At 61.6% G+C, this 16,628-nt stretch overlaps 1 protein-coding gene across 3 annotated transcripts in view; it reads left to right on the forward strand.

Annotated features, from left to right (window-relative positions):
* CCDC85C (coiled-coil domain containing 85C) overlaps positions 1-16,628 on the forward strand; it is a 79,734-nt gene that overhangs the window by 52,705 nt on the left and 10,401 nt on the right. For 2 of the 3 annotated variants that reach the window (XM_059058372.2, XM_067027782.1), the window contains exons 2-3: positions 6,689-6,762; positions 13,618-13,656. In XM_059058372.2, the coding sequence (XP_058914355.1) occupies positions 6,689-6,762; positions 13,618-13,656 (113 nt within the window). The remainder of the gene's footprint in view (positions 1-6,688; positions 6,763-13,617; positions 13,657-16,628) is intronic. The other variant, XM_059058373.2, reaches the window with a different exon arrangement.

The raw sequence follows: 16,628 nt of genomic DNA on the forward strand, positions 1-16,628 counted from the left end.
GATACCTCCCCGTGGGGGCGAAGTGTCTGAGGTTACCTGTGAGAGGTGACAGCTCCACCACATCCTGGGCAGGTGGGAGGCACGGGTGGAGACTGAGGCTGCATGGTGCAGAGTGGGCCTGCCCTACTTGGTTTTGACTTCCACGGCCCGTGGGTATGTGTGGCACTCACCCGCCCCCTTGGGGGCCAGTCCTGGGGCCGGGGAGAGAGGAGAGAAGCCCCGGAACCCACTCAGGGGAAGGCAGATGCTCTCAGGAGCTGCTCTCATCGTCTGGGGCAGAGAGGGAGGGAAGCCTGGGATGATGAGGGTGCTTCTGTTTAATGAGGCCCTTCCACCTCGGTGGAGCCACCGGCCCCGATGCCACAGCCGACCCCTCGTAATGAAGTGGAAGGAGCAGGGAATTGGATCAGCCGGGCTGCGTCGTGGAAACGCCAGCCATCTCACGGCAGAGCTGCTGGGGGTGAGCAGGTGTGGCGTTCCTGAGCCTCCCGCGGCTGGCCTGCCGCAAAGCCTGCCTGTCCCCCGAGACCTTATAGGGACCCCGCTCAGGGAGAGGGGGCTGGAAGGGAGGCAGGGCTGGTGGGGACCCTGGAAGAGGCAGCAGCTGGAGAATCAGGCCGCGCAGGAGGCTCTGTGTCACGGTGCCAACCCCCTGCCCCCAGCCTCCATCCTTCCTCCTTTGCAGAGAGGGAAAGTCGTACTTTCTCCCAAGCTGTGGCAGATACTGTTGGTGCCCTGCCCAGGTCCCCGTGGCACTTACCGCTTCCGTGCCCACCGCCCGCTTCACCTGTGGGCACCTGCAGCTCCGCCTGGGAGCTTGCCCTGTCCCCTCTGCAGGTGGGCACTCCTGGGACATGAACACCACTCTCCTGCCAGGAGCGGCTCCCACCAGGGAACCCCTTGGGCAGGCGAGTAACGGTGAGACCCCCAGCGGGTTCACGCCCTTCTCATCAGCTCCCATTCCCCGCCTCACCTCTCCACACCCTCACCTGGGCTTCCTGGGGTCACCTCCCATTTAACCCGCTTGTATGCGGATCCTTGTCTCACCCAAATTAAGATGGAAGTTCCCGGTGAGGTTGGCACAAGACGGCAGTGTAAATGCTGTGGGCTGAGGTCTGAGGGACAGTTGCCCTTGGCCGCTGGCATGCTGTACCCTCTGTGGCCTTGGGGGTGCCAGGTCACTGTCACAGGCTGAGCACTTCTTACTGTCATTGCAGCTGCTGCTGGTGGGAGCTCATAGGATTAAGAGCCAACTCCTTCGGGGAAACCTGTTCCACCCAGCCGGTAGGACAGATTCCTGTTAGGTCTTCAGGTTTTTCCAAGGGCCTACTATGTGCTTAGCGGTGAGCTAGGTGGGGACGGGGTGACAGGGGTGATCGGACATGGCCTCTGGCCCCCAAATCCTTGCAGTTTGGACCGATGGTGAGGCTGGGGTGACATTGCCTAGGTAGGCAGGGGGCCAGGCTGGGGGAGGGAGGTGTGACCTGGCAGCTTCCCGGAGGGCAGAGTGGCCTGATGGTCAATGCCAGCACCTGGCACAGGACTCCTCGGGGGGGCCAGTCGGCGCCAGTGGGGAGGGGCTTGCAGACCCTCAACTCCATGACTCCCACCCACGCACGGGCCGCACTGGTCCTCCACGCACCTGGGAACGAGGACCTGTGAGGAGGGGCGTAGAGGGGGCCGATGTTCAGGCCCCTGAGAGCGAGAATGTCGTGGGGAGCTCTCCCTGCCCCTCCAGATGGAAGGTGGGCCGTGGGTCCCCCAGAATTGGACCAGTGGGCCCTGGGAGGGTCGGGAGTGTCCAGGGGATACCTTGGCCAGCCTGGCTCGGGGTCCCTTCTGTAGTCGCCTCCCTCATTCTGCGCCCCCCCCCCCCCCGCCCCTGCCCCCAGCAGTCAAGCCAGGAAATGGCACTTCCCTCCCTGCTGGCTCTACTGCTTGTTACTGCAAACCTGGGATTAATTTAATTACACGCTTGTCTCCAAGAGGCGGGGCATGGAGGCGCCCCGGGGGGATTGTGAGTTGCCCAAGGCTGCTGGGAAGGATCGTCCTCCCAGGGAGCCGAGCCCTTCCTGGCGCCCCCTGCCCTCCTGCTCTCCCCCTCCCACCAACCCCGACTTGAGGGTCCACCTAGCTCTCTTCCCCACCGCAGGGCACCTGCTCTGGCCCCCAGGTGACCGGGTGTCCGGCTCCCTGGCTCCTGGCAGCACGCAGAGCCTGGCTTGGGGAGCTGAGGGTAGGGGGCAGTGGGTACGGAGTCCCGGGTGGCGGGGGAGGCTTACCTGGGTCTTTGAGGAGGCAGCCTCATAGCCTGTTAAACTCTGCAGGATTGGGCAGCCTCGGGGCTGAGCCTGGGCCTGGGAAAAGGCCCCCAGAGTAGAGCTGGGGGCAGTGGGCAGGGGGTGACCAATGGGGCCCACTTCCCACGCCGTCCTCTGGAACACCCTTCTGTTTCCCTTGACATTAGCGGGGGACTCTGCGATGTGAGGGTACGATCGTTGAGTCCCTTCTCCTTTTTTATAAAGAAAGATTTCTCCCTATTCTAAAAGGAGATTATTTGAAAATTAACAAGAAAGGGTGTGAATAAATAAACGGGCACCCGTCTCCTCGTGAGCAGCGCCACAGTCGGTATCTCCGTGTGCCTCGTTCCTGGATTTCTATTTCAATACATCGATGTTTCTAAACATAGCAGCCGTTCTACGTGTAGTTTTGTGTCCAGTTCTTTTCACTGGCGTTTAAATGTTTTTCTGCACCGTTGAGGAGAGAAACTCTCCTAAACGTCATCTGAGTGATGGACAAGGGTATAAACTCTCTGCTGTTGTTGGACAAATAGTTGTTTCCAGTTTTTTTTTTTTTTTGCGGTACGCGGGCCTCTCACTGCCGTGGTCTCTCCCGTTGCGGAGCACAGGCTCCGGACGCGCAGGCTCAGCGGCCATGGCTCACGGGCCCAGCCGCTCCGCGGCATGTGGGATCTTCCCGGACCGGGGCACGAACCCGCATCCCCTGCATCGGCAGGCGGATTCTCAACCACTGCGCCACCAGGGAAGCCCTGTTTCCAGTTTTGGTCACTGTAACACTGGCTGCATTCTCCATGATTGGAATTAATTCCTTAGGATACGTTCCATTGGGAGCACTGGGGGATGGAAAGACATTTTAAGTTTCTCACGTTGTTCTTTTGAAATTCAAAAGAAAAACCCCAACAGACCTTGATGTCTGAAGTGTAGTTCATCCTCTGCAGCCTCTTGGGGTTCGGGGCGAACCCAGACAGATGGGCTGAGCGGAGCGGTTCCTTGCTCTGGGGCCGTGGACGCGGCCTGTGGTTTGCGGGCTGAGCGATGGCCTGGGTCCCTTCTCGTGGCGCTGGCTCTGTCGCCGCTCCTCTTTCCGACTGCCATCCTGCGAGGCGGGCGCTGAGCTGCCCGGCACGTCTGCTGACTCTCACCCAGGCCACGGCTCCAGGCAGTCTGCCAGAGGAGGGAAGGGCTGGGAGCTCGTGGCTCAGCCCATGGGAATATGGCAGTGAGGGAAGCAAAATCGCCCCCGTAGCCAGGAGACCGTGGCGGGCGGTGGCTCTGTGACAGTACAGCGTGAGAGTGAGTGACCTGACTCAGGTCGTTGGTCACGCACAAGTGGCTGTCCTTCTCCTGACTTTGGGGGTGGGGCTGCGGTGAACAGGGGGGCTGGTTTGCAGCCGTGCCCGAGGGTTGGGCAGTATTGGGGCTCCCGGGGCAGATGCTTGACCAAGAGCCACGTCTCATTAGGGACCTCTGCCAGCTTCTCACAATGGCACGGTGCTGTCAGCTCCTCTCAGGGCGGCCGGACACTTGGGGTCCTGAGCACTGACCTGCGGGGTGGGCCTGGGTGTTGGGGAGAGGGTCTGGAAGTCTGGGCCCTGGGCCCCCCTGCTCACCTGCCAGCAAGTAGGGGCACTGTTCCTTGTGGCCTCCTCGTCTGGAAAACGGGGACGATGCCTTTTGGCCCCTGCGAGCCTTCAAGGAGGCGCCAGGTGCAGGGGCTGCCGTGCGTCACACAGGGGGTGGATGGGGGGGGGGACCTTCCCTCCCACACCGACCCCACCCAGAGGGGGACCACATAGGGGTCAGTGGTTGTTTTAACGTGTAAGGTTGAGGGAGCTGGGAGGGTCTTTGGAGTTTACCTTATCCGCTGTTTCCCGGGTGGTGTTCCAGGAAACCCTCCTGCCGGCAGCAGGTGGAGGACACGGGATTGGGGAGGCCAGGCTGCACCCCGTCTCCGTCCCCCTGCTCAGAGGGCCCAGCACCCCTGGAACACTGAGGCCCTTCCCGTCAGGCCTGTTCGTGAGGCTGGGTGCGGACACGATGTGGGAACTGCTGGTCAGTTTGGGCTGATGGACGGGTAAACCGGGGCTGGGGGCCAGCATGGGGCGTGAACTGTAGTGACCGCTGAGGGTCCCCTGCCCGGGCCCTGGGCACAGGGGAGCCTCTGGAGTCACCGCCCGGGGTCCAGTCCCCCCGCCCTGCCCCGCCACTGCCCCGTGTGTGTATAAAGAAGCCATTGCACCTCTCGCGGGTCACACAGCGGGGCTCCTCGCAGAGCTGCCCCGTGGTTACCAGGGTCTCCCTTGGAGCGAGGGGGAGTGGGCTGGCCAGCGACCTTCCTCCTCTCCAGAAGGCTCCTTGTTCCCGAGAGCTGACTGGCAGGGAGCCGGGGGAGGAGTCGGTTATGTAATTGGGGCGGGGTGGGCCGCCCCCGATTCCTGCCCAGGGCGGGGCCGAGGGCTCCTGGGCCTGGTCCAGGGCTGGGGAGACAAGGCTCCTGAGGGCATGCTCGGGGGACAGAGCGACCCCACAGCAGGCAGGCCCAGGGGCACGCGGGCACCTCCTGTAACCGGGGGCGCGTCAGAGGCAGCAGCTGAGCGCTGCTGATGGGCGTAAGCTCGTGGAGCCGGGGTCAGGCTCCAGCGCGGGGGGCTTGGGGCCCCGGGGAGGGGGCCACTGGCCGCCCCATCCTCACAGGGCGCCCGTGGACCCCTCCTCTGCCAGCAGGCTCTGTCGGGGAGGGGCATGGCGTCTGCGTCATACACCAGGACCCCGAGGGCCCGGGGCTCGTCCGCGGTCATGCTGACTGTGCTGGTGTGGTTGCGTGACGCTTCCAGCTTGTCCTCTGGCTGCACCTCAGCCCCCTTTGCCCACCTGGGAAGGTTAAAAGCCCTCCCGGGTGGGGGGCAGTGGTGTGGGGCGTCAGGGAGCTGGCCTTGGTCGAAGGTCTGGTGCCTTCTGAGATGGTGTGATCCTTCCCGCTGGTGTGATCCTTCCCGCTGGTGTGATCCGGAAGAGCCTGAGTCCTGTTGGGGTCGGGGCCGGTGGGTGCGGCCGGAGTCGCAGACTGGCCCAGGGGCACGGCCCAGGCTGGCGTCTGAGCTGTGTGGCCTCTGGCCGAGCGCTCGTGTGGGTGGGAGGCGCGTAGCCGTCCCTTAGCAGGTGGCAGCAGACCTCCTGGGGGAGGTACCCCGTGCTGTCACAGAGGTGCCTGGACCCACCTTTCTTCCCTCGGCACGGACACCTGCTGTGACTCTTCGGTCACCGTGCCTCTGCCCTACCCTGTGTTAACCCTCCCTGTCCCGTGCTCTGCCTCCCTCCCCTTTTGCCCTCTCTGCCCCGTGTCTCCCTTGGCCTCCACTCAGGCAGGCTCCCTTGTCCTGGCCTGGAGTGAGTTAGTCATTAGTTTTCTCTTCTGAGCTGATTTCCAGCCCAGTGGGGAGGTAGGACCAGGGCTGTGGGTAGCCAGGGTGGCGGAATTTCTCCCGCCTCTTTTTTTAAAAAATAGAGACAGGATGCTTTAAGGTGGTTTTTAAAAATTAATTAATTAATGAGTTAGCTTATATTTTGGCCGCGTTGGGTCTTCGTTGCTGCGCGTGGGCTTTCTCTAGTTGCGGCGAGCGGGGGCTTCTCTTGTTGTGGAGCACGGGCTCTAGGCGTGCGGGCTTCAGTAGTTGTGGCTCGCGGGCTCAGTAGTTGTGGCTCGTGGGCTCTAGAGAGCAGGCTCAGTAGTTGTGGTGCACGGGCTGAGTGGCTCCGCGGCATGTGGGATCTCCCCGGACCGGGGCTCGAACCCGTGTCCCCTGCGTTGGCAGGCGGATTCTTAACCGCCGCGCCACTGGGGCAGTCCTTCTCCTGCTTCTGATGTGATTGTGCAGCTGGGTCAGCGTGGTGAGGGAAGGTGGATTTCACCCCCTCTGCGTTCAGGAACTGGGGGGCGTGTGGTTGGAGGTATCTCACTGGCCCCTGACTGCAGGAGGGGTGGTGGGTTATCTGCATCATGCGGCCCCCCGAACAAATCGCCTGTAGAAGTTCCGTGCGTCAGGCAGGATGGAGCGGAGGAAGCCCAGATGCTGACTTGGCACGCTCGGGGCCTCAGTTTCCCCCCTGAGCAGGGGAGGGCCTCCCTGGACCCTGGGCCGTGGGGTGGGCTGCCCCTGGGTGAGGGTCCCATCAGGGGAGCGTTTGTGAGAACTCTTTTTGGACCTGAAGTGTTGTGGAAGCCGAAGGAATGAGCCCAGGACACGCCGGTGAGGGAACCCCTCGCCCCCTCTCTGCAACTCAGGGAAACCTGGGCTCAGAGGCCCACCGGAGGGGGCACAGGGCAGGGTGGGCCCTCCTGTTGGATACAGTCTGCCGACGGGTGACGTGCCCGCTTTGTGTCGTTACAGATCCCTCGTCCACCTACATCAGGCAGCTGGAGACCAAGGTGAAGCTGCTGGAGGGTGACAAGCTCCTGGCACAGGTAGGCTGGCTGTGGACCAACCCCACCCCGAGGGCCAGCGCAGGCCCTGCTGCCACCTGCCACCCAGGGCCTAACCCTCGCCCCAGCACGCCCGGGGTTCCCTTCCCCCTTGCCGCCCCTAACCTTCCACCTGCCCCCGACTCCTGCCCGGACTCACGTCCTGGGACACCTGGCTGAGGACGGCCACCTGCCTTCCCTCCGTCACAGCCTTTCCCTGTCTGTCCCCCCCCCGGGGTCTGCGAGCTCCTTGGGGGCTGGTGCTGGGCCCGTCCCAGAGATGGCGCAGAACACACACACAAGTGCTGAAGAAATGGACTGCTTTGCCCTTTGGATGGGCGCATCAGGGTCCAAGAGGCGGGCTGGCCTGTGCCCGCTCAGACCCACATGGAAACTTCCCTGCCCCTGCCGTGCCAGTTTCCCTCTGGGCTGGGGTCTGCCCTCCTCCCTCCTGCCTGGCCTGGGTCCACAGACACATGAGGCCAGGCCTCGTCCCCGGCCCGCCTCTGGCCTGTCCCCAGCGCAGGGACGGCGGGTTAGAGATGGGTGATGGGGTCAGTACGGGGAGGAGGTGGTGCAGGACGAGAGGTGGGGGGTAGGCAGGCGTCTGTGCCCTTGCCGGGTGCGGCTGGAGCGTGGAGGGGGCGTGGCCGCCAGGACCAGGGGCCTTTCCTGCTGTTGGCAGGGTGGCGATGCGAGGCTGTGATCAGCCCAGGCGGGTGGGGTGTCTGGGGCCAGCTGGCTCGGCTCACCCTCCAGCCTCTTTCCCGCTTGTACTCATTCCTGACTTCCTCTCAGTATCCCTCTCCCCTGCCACATCTGCTGGCCCCTAAGTGGCTGGCTATAGGATGCCCAGAGCGTTTCTCTGGGAACCAGCCCCAGGGAGGGCTCAGCTGCCTGGCCTCGTTGCTAGGCGACCAGTGGGCTTGGTGCCACCGCCCTGCTCAGACACCCCCTCTGCTCACTGGGCGGCGGCTGGGATGCTCACAGCCCCAAGTGCAGCCGGACGACTGCCATCCCGCCTCTCGCCCTTGCATGGGCTGCTGGAAACTCCCCCTGGCTCGGTAGGACCCTGCAGGGTATGTGGTTCCCATTTGGGTCTTTGCTCCCCTGCATCCCATGGCCACCGCGACGTGTCAGGCGCTGACTTGCAAGGCTTGTTTTCAAACAAAATGTGTCATTTGTCAAGGTGCTGGAAGGGCCCGGCTACAAGATATGCTGGCTCCTCGGGGCTGGCAAGGGCCAGCCTCGAGGCTGGGGCCTCGCCTGGCTGTGGGCTAGGGCTCCTTAGACCTGAACGCTCCATGTGGGCTTGTCCCGGTTGCTAAGGAGGGTGTGTGGGGCAGGCTGCAGGAGCTGTAGGCAGAGGTGATGGGGGCAGCCTCAGGACTTGGGGGCCTTTGCTCTGGAGCTGCTTCCCATCCAGCGAGTAGGGGAGCCAGTCACTCGCTTCAGCCCCTATACAGCAGGATGAAGGCCAGGACCTCTCGCTCTGGCAGTGGAAGCCTCCAACCGGGGGGCGGGGTCAGCAGCCTTGTGAGTCTGCCCCAGTCCAGCTGTTCTTCGTGTCACTGTTTCTGGGGAGAAGCAGGTTGACAGCTTGGACCCCGAATTTGGGATGCCATTTGCAGTGCTGTTCTGTGGTCCAGCCAGGGCATGGCTTGTGGTCCTGTTTCCAAGGACAAGGACAGAAGTGTCCCTGTGGCCCCTGCTCTCCTAGACCACATTGTCCCACCGTGAACATGCACCCAGTTCCACATGGTAGACTTGACCGTGGACTTGTGCAAAACGTGCACACGCTCAGGCTGCAGAGTGGCAGTGCTTCCTCTTCCTCCTCCCTCTGGGAACCCCCTGGTCTCATAAGGGAGCCCCCCATAGCTGTGTCCACTTGCCCCGTGCCCACAAGTGCAGAGGTGGAGGTTGACGGGGCCCTGTGTCTGGAGCATCAGGGGTGCGGCCACCACCTGGGCAGGGGGTTTCTCTGCCTGGTCCCTCCCCGCCAAGCCTGCTCTGACCCACTCCCAGGGGTCAGACTGGGGACCTTGTCCTTGTCCTGGAGTAGCAGCAGCGGTGGGGTTCTGTCCCCGACCTGTACCCATGCCAGGCTCTCCGGAAACACACAGCCATCAGACGGGGGTGCGACCTCTCGCCTGGGCCCAGGCTTGCTGGCTTCAGGCAGATTGGGCTTTAGGGACAAGAACATGCTTTTGCCCGGCTCCTCGCTAGTACAGGAGAAGTGCTGGGAGCTCAGAGACCATCCAGTGTGCCAGTGTTCCAAGATTCCTGTTTCTTTTTTCTTTTTTTTTCTTTTTTTTTTTTTTGCGGTACGCGGGACTCTCACTGCCGTGGCCTCTCCCGCTGCGGAGCACAGGCTCCGGACACGCAGGCTCAGCGGCCATGGCTCACGGGCCCAGCCGCTCCGCGGCACGTGGGATCTTCCCGGACCGGGGCACGAACCCACGTCCCCTGCATTGGCAGGCGGACTCTCAACCACTGCGCCGCCAGGGAAGCCCGATTCCTGTTTCTTGAGTAGACTTTTCTTTCTCCCCAAATGAAGCCTTGTGAGGCTGAGCTGCTCTGGTGATAGCCGTGGGTGCTTGTGTATGTCGTGGGGGTGGGGCACCTGGCTTCTGTCCTCATCTCTTCCTCGCGAGGACTCTGCTGGCGAGTGGGGGTCTTGCCCAGGGTCTCCCAGTGAGCCACGTCAGGGCCATACCCAGCATCCCGAGAAGGGGGCAGCCGTGTGGTGCTGGGGCCTTGGCCCCCCAGTTCATCGCATACCCACTTGCCCTGGTCCCCTTGCTTCAGCTGAGGGTTGAGCCTCAACCTACAGTATGCAAAAGCACCCGGGGCCAGGGTGTGGGTAGGGCATCTCCAGGGTCATGGGCAGGGCTCCTGTTGCCCCTGTCACCTGCTGCCACCAGGGCTTGGCCCTGAGGGTGGGTGGGTGCCCTGGAGGAGGGACGTTGCTGTTCTGAGCCACACAGGAGATGTGAGAAACAGTGAGAGAAGGGCCGCTTCTGGCCTGCTCAGGGCTTCCTGGCAGCAGTTGATACCTTGCCTGCCTTTGGGTTTCTAGGGTGGCTCAGGTGGCATCAGCTTTATGAGGACCCTTGGGCCACTTCCTCTCCCCTGGCCTCTGTTTGCTTACCTGTAAAATGGGCACTCACTCACTCATTCCATGTGTAACTGATCACCTGCTGTGTGCATGGCCCCGGGGGTACAGTGGTGTCCAGGCAGAGGCCTACCCCCAGGGGGCACTCTTGTGCTGCCTCCTTGTCCTGGCCAGCAGGCTCCTGTATACAGGAGGGCTGTGGAGGACAGCAGAGGTGAGGAGAACTCCGTGGGCAGGGCTCAGCCCACAAGTAGAGTACTGGTCTTATTTTGATGCGGTCCGGGGAAGATGGGGTTTCCTTAGCGTCTTTCCTCCTGGCCTCCTGCCAATAGCCTTCCCCAGCCACCCCCCAGGTGGCCCGGCACTTGCTCTGGGCTCTCTCAGCCCCATAGGCTGCCCTCTCTTGCTGATGGGGTATTGGGATCCTCCTTGTGTAGCCTGGCACCGACCCCTGCTGGACTGTTAGGTACTCAAGGACTGGGTTGCTGGGTCTCAGTGGTCACATCTGTGTCTCAATACCCAGCTGGACTTGGTGGATGCATCTTGGGGAACCCTGGCTGCACCCACCTGGTCTCCCAGGCCGGGAGGGGAGGCTGGTTCTTGCCCAGAATAAGGAAGGTCTGCTTAGCCCAGGGAGAGTGGCTTCATAAGGTAGTGAGTGTACCATCTTTGGAGGTAATCAAGTGTGGATGGATGAGGGGGATGGATGGCCATGTTTGGGAATATTGAAGGAGATTGCTGCCATGGGTGGGATTCTGGCCATGGTCTCATGGGCTCTAGCTTGTGAGATTTTATGATTCTGGCACCTGTATCTTTTCAGTGAAATCAAATTGCACAGAAACCTCCAGCTCTGTGCAAAGTGGAAAACCTGCCTTTGGCGAAAAGCAGGGGAGAGCAATGTTATTCTTTTAACTATCTTCAGGTGACGTGGCTTTGGGGTTTGGGTGGGAGGGCAGAGAGCCTCTGTGGATTCCTGTTTCCCCCTGCCTGCCCTCTCCCTCCACAGCCTCTATTTAACTCCAAAACAGCTTTAATTTAAAATGTGCCAGAGTGTTCACAGGCTAAATTACTGTATTGCAGTTCATATTTTCTTTCTCATGTCGGCTTTAAAATTTCATCAACACAGCTGCTTCCTCTGCAGTGATTCATCTGGAGCCCAGAATGTGATACGATTTTTCCCGTGGATTCTGTGCCTAGCCGGGCTGGGCTGGAGATGGCTGTAATTGACGCGGGGGCCTCTGCTCTGTGGTTCCCTCCGTTCACTTCCCTGCTGGGCAGATCAATGAAGGCTCCGCATGTGCCCAGAAGCCAGCTTCGCAAAAGAGCAAGAAGCAGGTTGGGCAGGAGTGGGCGGCCATCTGGGGGAGAGGAGGCAGTGGTCCAGGCCCGCGGCTGCGACCGGTCCCAGCCGCTCCCCCCCCTCCTGGCCCCTGTGCCCATTCTTCCTATCCTGCTGTGCCACACAGGGTCACTGTACACTCCGGTTGGAAGTGACCCCAGGATTTACACCAAGCATGGATGGGGAAACTGAGGCCTGGGGGGAGGAGGATTTCCTGGGACAGGCGATTGTATTAGTTTGCTAGAGCTGCGTAACAAAGAGCCATGCACTTTGGCGGAGTGGTGGGGGGTGCGTGGAGAAGGGGCTTAAGCAACTGAAATGTATTGAATGTACTGTCTCACAGTTCTGGGGAGCATGGGGTCAACAGGTCAGCATCTGAACTTGACTGGGACACAGTTCAACCTGTAGCAGTGGTGGTGTTGGCCTGACGGTATAAGAAAGTGGGTTTGAGCCCCAGAGGAGTCTGGATTCAGATAATCCCTGCTCCACCACTTCCACAGCAGATGCCTTATGTCCCGGTGCCGGGTTTCCTCACCTGTAAGACGGGGATGATGGTGATGCCTGCTACAGCGCTGACTGGAACCTGGGGGCGCCCGGGCAGGGCTTGCCCTTCTCTCCTTTTCCTGGTCTTGGGAGCCTGGGATTTTTCAAGGTCTGGCAGACCGCGCCCGTTCAGCCGGGCTTGGTCCCTGATGGACTGCGCCTTTTTGCCTTCTGTCTGAGTTTTGAACCATCCAGGCCTTGGGACTGAGGAACAGTCTGCTACCATCTGAGCCCATTGCTGACACCTCAGTCCTGTTTCCCGCACCCCCAGGGAGGGTTGTTTTGGTTGGTCGATCCCCTTGCGCGAGCCCCGCGGGGATGCTGGCCTCATGGTTTGTCTGTGCTGGCAGTTCCGCTTGCTGGCATCTTCTGTGACCTGCTGCTTTGTCGACAGGCTCTGGGCCATCCCTGCTTCGCCTGTTCGGTGTCCGGGGTTGGCTGTCATGTCCCCGCCCCTTCTGTCATGAGAGATGTGGTCTCCGGAGGGCTTCATCTGCTTCCTTAGCAGAACCTTAGAACCAGTCCAGCCTCTTCCTCAGCCAGGGGGGAAACCCCCTCTTTCCATCATCCACGCAGATGGTCAGTGTAGCAACGTGGGCAGGAAGAGAGACTAGGAATTCTACTTCTGTCCCCTGTGCCCGAGGCTTAACCAGTGTCCACCGTGAGCCAGACACTAGGTGGTCAGCATGGTAAGAGGCCAACCCCAGAGCCAGAGGGCCTGGTTCCAGCCCCCAAAGTGCCACTTACCAGCTGGGTGGCATCGGGCCAGTGGGTTAACCTCTGTGCCTCAGGTTTCCTCAGCTGTAAAATGGGGACACTAACGGTGTCTGCCCCAGGATTAAAGGGCAAATCACGGAAAGCACTGAGGGCCGGGGCTGGCTGGCGATAAGGGTCACGGGTCAGCCGCTGTGACCTCGCCTGTGGGCCATCTAGCAGCTGAGTGTCCTTCTGGACCCCAATTGACATGCAGGCAAACAGAGACCCGGAAGTTGGCGAGTTGCTCAGATCCACTCAGTTGCGATGGGATTTGGATTTTGCAACACCTGTACCCTCCAGAGCCCCCCACCTGCCTCCACGGAGGTCACACGGCCTGCCCCTCACTCACCTCATCGGAGCAAGTAATGGTCCTGCCAGGGGACCCGTGAGGGGACGACGGTCATTGCGGTTGAGACCTGGTCAGCGCGGTACCCATCAGTTACAGGCCACGTGGTTCTGGGCGGTACACACATCCGAGTTTGAAAAATGGTTTAGGACCTGAAGTTGCACGGGAGGCGGGGGCAGTGCCAGCTGCGGGTGAGAAATAACAGCCACGCGTTAACCACACGTGGACGCCACGCTGCCTCGTCTGAGCACTAACTGGGAGAACCCACCGGATCCCTGGCCACGCCGCAGCCCCTTTGATTCACGGGCAGCTAATGAGTTCTCGTAAAATTAAAGGGGGAAGAAAAGCAGGTAAATCTGGTTGGTAGGACCCGTGTGTTCTCATGAGAGACCTTGCAGGCAACCTTGGCCCTGAGGACAGGCAGGTACCTGGCCTCGCCCAGCTGGCTGGGATCTCAGGGTGCCTCTCGGAAGGGCAGCTGTGTTCCGGTGTGAGCCTCGGGCAGGGCTGTGAAGGGGTTGGGGCCCCAGTGCCTGGCGTGTGGCAGGTGTGCTGTCAGTCCTTGTGCTATCTGGAGTTTCTAAAAAAACAGGGCTCCTGTGAGGCACCTTGGGGTCCCCGACCTCGGCCCTTGGCTTCCCTACTCCAGCCCAGCCGAGGTCCTGGCAGCTTTGGGCTAATGGGTGTCCAGGGGAGGGAGGGCAGAGGTGAGGGTCGTGGTTGGCATTGCTGGGTGACACTTGCTCTCTTCCCTTCCAGCTGCCCCGCCCCTATGGCCGCCCGAGAAGCTGGCTTCAGGTAGAGCTGCCCGGCAGGGCTTGTTTGCAGTGCTGTGTGGGGTGGGGGCTGCTTGGAGTGCTGTGTGATGCCCTGTCTGCTCTGGGTGCCCCCCGCAGCGCCCTCCCGTCTCTTCCTGGGAGCTGACCACCAGCCAGGGTGCCCTGGTCCTGCCTTTAGATTCATCGTGGGATCCGCCCTCTCTCTGAGCCGGCGTTAACTGCCCAGCTTTACAAAATAACAACAAAAGAGTTACGAGACAGTAGCATCTGTGATGCTCCACCCAGGCCCCTCCTTACCCACCTCTCACCGGGTCTGCCCAGCTTGTGAGGTCAGGGGGCAGGTCGAGATCCCCACTTTGCAGGAGAACCTGCAGTGCCCGGTAGTGTAAGGGCTTGCCGAGGCCGCAGGAGTTAGTGCTGGCTCCCAGCTGGCCCAGGTCCTCGGGCGAGGTCTCCAGGGATGCCTGGAGGTAGGAGGAACCCACCAGCGCCCAGTGCTGGGCTCCCACCCTCTCCGAGCGCTACAGCCTTGCCACCCCTGGGAGGTAGGCCTTACTGCCCTGTGTTAGGGTTTCGGAAAATGGGGCTGCTGTGACTTGGGATCGGAGCCCTGTCCCCATGATGGAGACACCGACTCCTCCCTGTACCACGAGGGCAGGCAGGCTGAAGGATGGCTCCCACTGATGGGGTCCTGCCCCTGGTCACTGCAGACGCATCGGCCCACGGGCCCTGGGTCTGGGGATCTGAGCGGTCGGGCGGATTGCCACACGGGGACGCCTGGGCACCCCCGTGTTGGTGGTCACCTTCCGTCTCTGCAGTGGCACTGCCTCCCTGCCTGGGTGCACGCAGTAGGACCACGTCCTGAGGTAGCCTACGGCCCACCCGAGGGGCTGAGAGCCCTTTGGGACCAGGAAGGCAGGGCGAGTAGCTGCCTCTGAGCGAGCCCAGAAAGCGGCCCCCCCAGTGAGGAGCCCTGAGCGGAGGGGCAGAGAGGTGGGCGCCTGGCCTTGTTTTCTCTGAGTTCTGCCCTTGGCCCGTTTCTGTTCAGCACCTCCTTTGACAGTGCCCCCCAGGAGGCTCTGCAGGGGGCCTCAAGGGAGCCCCCGGCTTTGCAAGCAGGAGTCCCTGGGCAGGCGGTGACTAGGTGCTTCTGCTGCTGGGAGCCTCCTTGCAGCCCCACAGAGGCCCGGAGAGGCGGGGGTAGCCTGAGTTCACACCACCCGCCGCGACCCGCTCTGAGCCGGATAGCGTTGCAGTGATGGCCCTGGACAGAGGCCCCGGGTGCCCTGAACCGTGGGATGGGAGGCTCTGCGGCCTCCTGGGTCTCTCCCTCCCAGTCCAGAACTCTTGTGCTGCTTTTTCGTGGGGGACAGGGTGGGGTGGAAGCGGCCGTTGCTGTAGCTGCAGCGCTGGATCGTTTCCTTCCCTTTTAAGGATCCGGGCAAACCCTGTTCCAGCTCCCGCTCTGTGTGTCAGATCCGCTTCCCTGTGTCCCGAGGGACGCCGTTAGGGGGCCTGGGGGGCGGGGCAGCCCTCTCCTGGGGTGCAGTGGTGCGCCCCCTGTCCTGCCTGCCCCGCCACCCCAGAAGGCCGCTTCAGCTTCGCTCCACCTCAGTGGTGAAACCCTAGGGATTTCATCTTCCAGGGCACCAAGAGGCAAATAGCAGGATTTTTAACTTTGGGTTTAAGTGCAAATCACGTTTCTTCCTTTCGGTGCGTCATTAGCTCCGTCCCCCCAGCGTTATCCCCGCCAGCACTCATACCGTGCTCCGGGCTCGCAAATGGTTACTTACGGAGACCACCGAAGGCAGGGGTGGGAATTGCACGCTGCTAATTAAAAACTCCCCACCCTCTTTTGCACACGCACCTCCTCCCCAGGGAATTATCTGCGGGGAGGGAGGAGTCACACAAACCTGTGTTTTCAGTAGCAGCACGTGGGCTGCTTCTGAACCCCTTTGGTCCGGGATCAGAGAAGCTGCGGAGGAGGGCAGACTCAGCGCAGAGCAGAATCTAGACAGGTGCGGGGAAGGACAGGGCGGCACCCGCCGTGCTGGTCCCAGGGGCCGACGGGAGGTGGCCCAATGCCTGGCCCTGTGGTCAAATCCATGCCTGTGTGTGTGTGTGTGTGTGTGTGTGTGTGTGTGTGTGTCTGTGTGTGTCTGTGTATTTGTGTGTGTCTGTGTGTGTGTGTGTGTGTCTGTGTGTGTGTGTGTGTGTGTGTGTGTGTGTGTTGGGCCAGCCAGGCCTTACACCTGGTCCCTGTGTGTTGAGTTGAGAACGCGCTTTCCACTGGAGAAGATTTTGTAACTGTCACAGAGATCTGGGCAGGAAAATAATCGGTTTTGGGATTTTTGCCTATAAGTGGAGCTGGGGGTGAGACCCCCAGGGAGGCAGGGGTGCCCTGAACGGGGGATCCCCATGGGAGGGTGAATGAGTGCTGGGCGAGGGGCGGCGTCTCTTTTTCTTGTCGGTGCCCCGTGGCAGTGGCTCGGCTCAGATAGACCCCTGGCTGGGCCAGGGGCTCTGACGCCCCAGGTTAACCCAAACAGGCCTTGGTCGGTGTGTGGTGGTCCCATTTTACGATGCAGGACTGTGCCTGAGGTCCCCCGGTAAGACCTTTTGCTGCAACTCGGGGGACCCCACTTCTCTCCCCTCTGTGTCCCTTGGTGACTTTGGCCACGCTCCGGTCCTCCCTAGGCCACGGTAACAGTTCTCAGCTAGGCGGCTGCTCTCTGCTCTCCTCGACATGTGGGAGCCTGGGGTGGGGATGGGATGGGAGTGGGGTGATGAGGGGGTGACTGCCTTTCTCCTGTTCCCCCGGGCCACCTCCACTCCTGTCCTACAGAGACTTACAGGGCACTGCTGTGTGTGCCCAAGCCCTTGAGACCTGGGGGGTCTGACCTGGGTCTGATGGGGGCGGGAAAGCAGAACCCAGGGAGCTGATGAGGCTGGAGGTCCCGTGAGAAATGGGGGCCTGGGTCCAGCGGCCGG

Source organism: Kogia breviceps, chromosome 3 (assembly GCF_026419965.1).
Source record: "Kogia breviceps isolate mKogBre1 chromosome 3, mKogBre1 haplotype 1, whole genome shotgun sequence".
Taxonomy (NCBI): domain Eukaryota; kingdom Metazoa; phylum Chordata; class Mammalia; order Artiodactyla; family Physeteridae; genus Kogia; species Kogia breviceps.